General features: G+C 48.9%; 1 protein-coding gene across 1 annotated transcript; it reads right to left on the bottom strand.

Annotated features, from left to right (window-relative positions):
• Nucleotides 1-706: 706 nt before the first annotated feature.
• Nucleotides 707-5483, bottom strand: Msx2 (msh homeobox 2). The gene is made up of 2 exons (XM_076855665.2): nt 5105-5483; nt 707-1131 (listed from the first exon to the last, which is right to left on the bottom strand). The coding sequence occupies exons 1-2, from the start codon at nt 5481-5483 to the stop codon at nt 707-709; spliced, it is 804 nt and encodes a 267-aa protein (XP_076711780.2).
• Nucleotides 5484-6049: the final 566 nt, after the last annotated feature.

Below are 6049 nucleotides of genomic sequence, written 5' to 3' on the forward strand. Positions count from 1 at the left end.
TCTCAGGATTACTCTCATCCCCCTCTTTTCAAGCTTAGGAAAAAGAATGATAAAGCCAACAATACGCAGGAGGGAAATAAGAGTCCAATCTGGTACCACCTCACAAGCTTCTTCTTATGCACATAAAATGCAAACCTGTTATATTATCTCCTGAACTCGCCAGAAGCTTCCCATTACTTACTTCCTATATGCATCCTGTCTAATTCTAGTATTTGATTTCCATAAGCAGAAGTCAACTCAGCCTATCAAGACCACCAAATTTGCACCAATTTGCAAATAACCTGTCTCCCCCTCCTTTAAGAAAACAACAAATAGACTTATAGTCTCTTTAAGGTGATATATAGAAAAATGCATATGTATATAAATTTTGCCTTTCAAAATAATTTGAATTTTTACGTTTGCTGTATAAAAATGTCTTATATTTTATTATATATATATATATTTATACATAGAAACTGCCAGAGCCAATTTTTGTGAAAGGAGAAGGGGGCATTTAGGATATGACACCGTGTAAACAGGACGTTGGTGCCTCCCACCTAAAGAAGAAATTCAAACTATGACTTGGGGCCCTGTGGGCCCAGCGGCTTCTTCAGATGGTGCGGGAAATTTCCACTGCAGGAGGACTGGGTTGGTCGCCTTCTTTGAGAGAGGGGAACCCTTTTAAACGAATATCCGTCCTGGAGTCTCTGGATCCGGTCTTAAGGCCTTAGGATAGATGGTACATGCCATATCCCACTGGCGTGGCATAGAGTCCGACGGGCGGGATGGGAAGCACAGGTCTATGGAAAGGGTAGGAGGCTCCGTACAGGGACGCTGCTTGCAGGGGCGAGTTGATGGGAAAAGGAAGACTGAAGCCGGAGGGCAGCATAGGTTTAGCTGCCATCTTCAGCTTTTCCAGTTCTGCCTCCTGCAGCCTTTTGGCCTTGGCCCTTCGGTTCTGGAACCAGATTTTGACCTGGGTCTCTGTGAGGTTCAGAGAGCTAGAGAACTCCGCGCGCTCCGCGATGGAGAGGTACTGTTTCTGGCGGAATTTGCGCTCCAGCGCCAGGAGCTGGGACGTGGTGAAGGGCGTGCGAGGCTTCCGATTGGTCTTGTGTTTCCTTAGGGTGCAGGTGGTGGGGCTCATGTGTCCTAGAGGATAGAGAGGGTACTGGATTAGCAAAAGCGTCCTCTCTCCAAGTCTGCCAGCAGGCCTAACAGAAAACCCTGTGCTCGCCCTGTCTCTCCCACACACCCACTGTTTGAGCTTTCAAAAAAAGGTACTTCTGTCAAAACCATGTGGGTTTTTTTTTCCCCCGAGGGGAGGGGAGGGACAGATAGAGAAGGACAGAATTTCAAGTTGATAAGTTGCTTTATTATTATTATTATTATTATTATTATTATTATTATTATTATTTTGGTGCTGGGGATTGAACCCAGGGCCTTGTGAATGGGAGGCAAGCACTCTACCAATTGAGCTATATCTCCAGCCCCTTTAACATTATTTTAAAAAATCAGTTGGGGAATTGAATGATGTTGTGGAACTTCCTGCTTGGAAAACAAATAGCACTGAGGCTAATGGAAATAGAACTCACAGAAACAGAGCGCTCTCCTAAGTCATGGGAGCTGACTTCTGAGAAATAAAATTTTCTGAGTTTAATTTCTCTGTCTTTAAAATGGATGGGAGGCTGAGTTTATGTTTATCCTAAACTCCCATGAATAGTAAATACTTGAAAGGGGCCCCAGACACTGGGTTAGCCCTTCCCTGGTCCCCTCTGACCCAGGAACATTGGACTGCATCAGCATATTCCGGAGGATAATCACGCAGATAAGGTCTGTGGTCAATTAATAGGATCTGTGGATGTGGGGGCAGCCTCATGCCATAAGCAACCACAGGCTGTCATTCCATCCAGTCTTCAGATTATAAAACCCGAACATGAACATCATTTTACAGATCTGGAAGTGGGATAAGTTTCTTGGCTGGGTGCTTCAGTAATATAAACTTTACTAAGACAGAGGAGAAAATTAGCTCACCCATAAATGTACATGTCTGGGGAAATCACACTGCCTCCGAATTGAGAGCACATGATGACATCTTAGTCATCCCTACCCGTTCCATGGTTTAAGGGAAATGTGTAAATGATTAGTTTGTCACCCGAGTTTAAAAGTGGAGAATAACAAGCAAAATAAAGGTATGGCAACAGCATCCAGACTCGACTCTTAAACTGGATTCAATTATAGGAAGTCTCAGGCTGGCACTTCCTAGGATGCCAGGACACCTACTAACTTGAGGCTTATTTTCCTCAAGGGCAGGGGGAGGAGAACACAGCTTAAGGAACAGAATGCTAAACAATTAATTTTCTGCACTTGGCTTTTATGAGCTATGCTAATTTTCTAAATGTAGCCACAGTAGCAACTCCAGTGTACTCCAGGGAGAATGTCGCATTTCTAGTTTAGTTACTTTGGTGGCCCATGAAAGAGTTGACACTTCATACTTGAGAGTGACACAGCACAAGTCCCAACCCGGCCTCCATTTTCAACAAGAGATGGATCTGTCCTAGTGTCACAGGATTAACCATCAGTTTACTGGTGATGGTGTGTGTGTGTGTGTGGGGGGGAAGTAGTAAGTTCTATAACCAAAGAACAGACATCCAGGAGAAGGATGAAATATTCATAAAAGTCTATAGACGTTTATATATGCTAATCCCTGAATAAGCCAGAGAATGAGGTGCAGAGCCTTCTGAATTTACACATTAAATACACTTCTGTCAAGACTCTCAGGAGACAAGACAAAATTCCCTACCCAAACTTAGCTAAGCTCTCAGGAGGACCCAGTGTCTGAGTGGTTCAGAGGACAAATTCAGTGCACCCAGTTGCTCTGGGCTGAACACAGGGGTTTTGAGCCATCAGAATGCCTGGGAGGGGTCACTCCAGCTGCTGTGTGGGCTGTATTTAATTGTGAAATCCGGTAATGGGGATGGCACATGTGTATCAAAACCATAAGGTTCTGAGGCTCCCTCTCCAAGCATCACTCCCCCCTTCTCCTGCCCCATTTTAAACCAGCCAGAGGAAAGATACGATTATACCAGGCAAAACAGTATTTATCCTACTTCCCTCAAATAACAAAACCAGGCCCGGCGGGCAGCTCCCTTCTGCTCCAGGCGCTCCCTGGCCCACCCTGGTCCAACCAGGCATGGGTTTAAATTTGAAATCTTTTCTGAGACCCTCCAGCTCTTCCTGTGGAAAGATCATTCTCTGGACTACAGGTCGTCTTGTGGGGGCCAGGAAACAGCGCCTTGGGGCAAGTGGGGAACTGCCCTCCCAAGCCCTCAAGGGGCAAGGATGCTGAGATTTCTGACATCTGAGTAGCATTCCAATTAAGGCCAGAATCTCTAAGATGCTGCAGGCCTTGCCCCAGGCCTAGGAATACAGTTACTCAAAATTTGTTAAGCACATTAAGTCTCTGAGTGTTTTTGAGCCTCGGTTTCACTGTCAATAAAATAGGCAAATAATATCATCCTCGGGGTCTTTTGGAGTGTCAAAAGGTAGAGTGCCCAAGCCCCACCTGCCACTCAGTAGGTGATCACTAAGTGTCCCCAGGCTTTTTCAGTCAGGCCCCAATTGCCGATCTTCTGAACTTTGTTGAAACGATCTCATCTGTTAACAAGAGGCCCACCGCAGCCTTACAAAGGAGATCAGATAAGATACTACAGCAAAAATTGCTGTGCAACTGCAGTTTAAATTCTTTGGGTCCTTAATCTCCATGCCCTTTGAGTCTTTCAGAATTTCAACAGAGTGGAGAGAGACTGCCAGAGGGGACAGTCACTGACGCCAGGAAACATTATTACAGCCTAGTCTTGTTCAGAAAATACTGTGCGTCTCCAGTCTGGACGGCTGAACCATGGAAATGGAGAAGGTCCCTCCACAGACCCCACTCTCTATCGCCTTTCCAGAAGGTAGGGTAGAGGTGTGGTGAGAGGAAATAGAGAAATCCTAAAGCCAAGTGAGAGAACTAAAAGAATCTGAAGAGAATGACTTTAAATTGCAGAGACTCCACAGCCCCCAAACACACTAAGTCTGGAAGAGAAAGTATTCCAGCCTCTCTGGAAGTGTAGGTAGGAGCAGACCTGGACCTGGTCTTTGGGGAGAGGGATTAAAGGTAACCTAGGTACCAAATAGAGGAGCAGGGTTTGGATACCAGATCCCCATGCTCAATACGGAGGTTGTTCGTGATCTGGGACGAGAAGGATCTCTTAAAACTTCCATGTGCACATTTGGAAAAGGGGGTAGCCACAGGCTGCTAGCTTCTGCCTACACTTTGGGGTTCTAGGTAGGATCCGGATAGGGTGAGGTAAGCAGCATCTTTGATCTACTCACAAGCTCTGCTGGAATGCTGTTAATTACTACTGTGAGCCCAGGGAAGCCCTCCAGTTTCTTGGCCCCAGCCCGTTCCCATCGAAGTTCAGAACTTCCACAAGGAGACTCTGACTTCGGTGACTACAGGGACACCTTTCCTTTCCCCATCAGTGTCTCCATCATCCTTTCCTGGGTTGTGGCTTGGATACCCACAAGTCTCACGAAAGACGATTTTCACTCAATATCTGCTTAGACTCCAGTTGACTCATTTTAAAATGGGGGCGCACCTCACAGGACTGTACGTTTTGAAAGGAGATAAGACAACTCTGTCTGACACATACCAAAGTGTTGATTCAACGTGGAACCCCCTCACTCCCCAGGCAGAGAGACTGGGGATAGTGGGACAAAGATATGCTAAGTGGGCTGGCCGGGACGCGGGGGCTGCAAAACCCGACGACAAGGTGACCTCGCAAACCCAGTTGGGGTTCACTCTCCAAAGATGAGCCAGTCTGCTCTCATGTGGAACAATGTACAGGGAGGAGAGCCCAGACACGCACAGCTCGAGATTACCAAGTGTCTAGGATGCGGTTGGCATGCTGAACTCCCCTGTGCAAGGACGGGGAGGGGGGGGGATTTCTGGGCTTGCTTTCTGGACGCAAAATGCATGCAGAGGGGTCTCCTCGCCCTTGGCCCGAAATTCCTGTCCTCAGTCCCTTCCAGCATCCCACGCACCCGCCTTCCCCTAGTTCCAACCCCGGCGCGCACTCACTTGGTGGCGGCGAGTATCTGCCGGGTTCCTGCATCCACGACGCTCCGTCTTCCGAATTTTCCGACTTGACTGAGGCGGTCTCGAAAGGCTTGACCAAAGGCCCGGGACTGTGCGCTTCCCGGGAGCCATGACCTGGCAGCAGCAGCGGCCGCAGGGTGGCCCCCGCCGAGGCGCTTTCGGCCGGCAGCGGGGACGCCTCCTTGGGCGGCTTCTTGTCCGACATGAGCGCCTCCACGCTGAAGGGCAGGCTGGAGACCTTGACGCGACGCTCCTCTGCGCCCCCCTCGGCGCCCCCAGGCCCCGGGCCGGGCCCGGCCACCATGGCCGGGCCCTCCTCATCGGACGAGAACAAGTCGTTGCCTTTGGACGGAGAAGCCATGACTTCCCTGCCCTACGTAGATCCCGGCGCGCAACTCCGCTGGCAGCCCCGCCGCAGCGACTCAAACTTTTTGCGGGGGAGACGGGAGGGGCGCTGGGAGCCGAGCTGGGCTCCAAGGGGAAGTGGGAGACGCGGCTCAGCCAATCCGCGCCCGCCCTGCCGCTGACGCCACGGGCGCTCGCCTCCGATTGGCTCTTCCCGAAGAGGCTGGGTCCTTTTTTTTTTTTTTTTCCTGTTTGAAATAAATTAGGAGTTAATTACAGGAGCAGTCAGCAGAGTTGTTATTAGGCTATCCCTTAAGGGTTATAATCACGCCAAATCTGAAAAGCCCAAGACGTAATTAAGGCCGATTATTTAAAGAGGAAGTTCGCCCAGTCCCTATTTCTTCTCTCTTTTGACCCCTCTTCAATGCACATCCCACTCCCCCCGACCCCCACACAGCTGAACACTCCTAAAATCCGCAACTGACATTTATGAAGTTCCCACTATGCGTCAAAACGGGTCCAACTTTACAACTCTGGCAGTCAATCCAGAAACGCATGAGGCCATATCCCTGCTAAAGAAAA

The sequence above is a fragment of the Callospermophilus lateralis genome, chromosome 5 (assembly GCF_048772815.1).
Source record: "Callospermophilus lateralis isolate mCalLat2 chromosome 5, mCalLat2.hap1, whole genome shotgun sequence".
In the NCBI taxonomy this organism is placed as follows: domain Eukaryota; kingdom Metazoa; phylum Chordata; class Mammalia; order Rodentia; family Sciuridae; genus Callospermophilus; species Callospermophilus lateralis.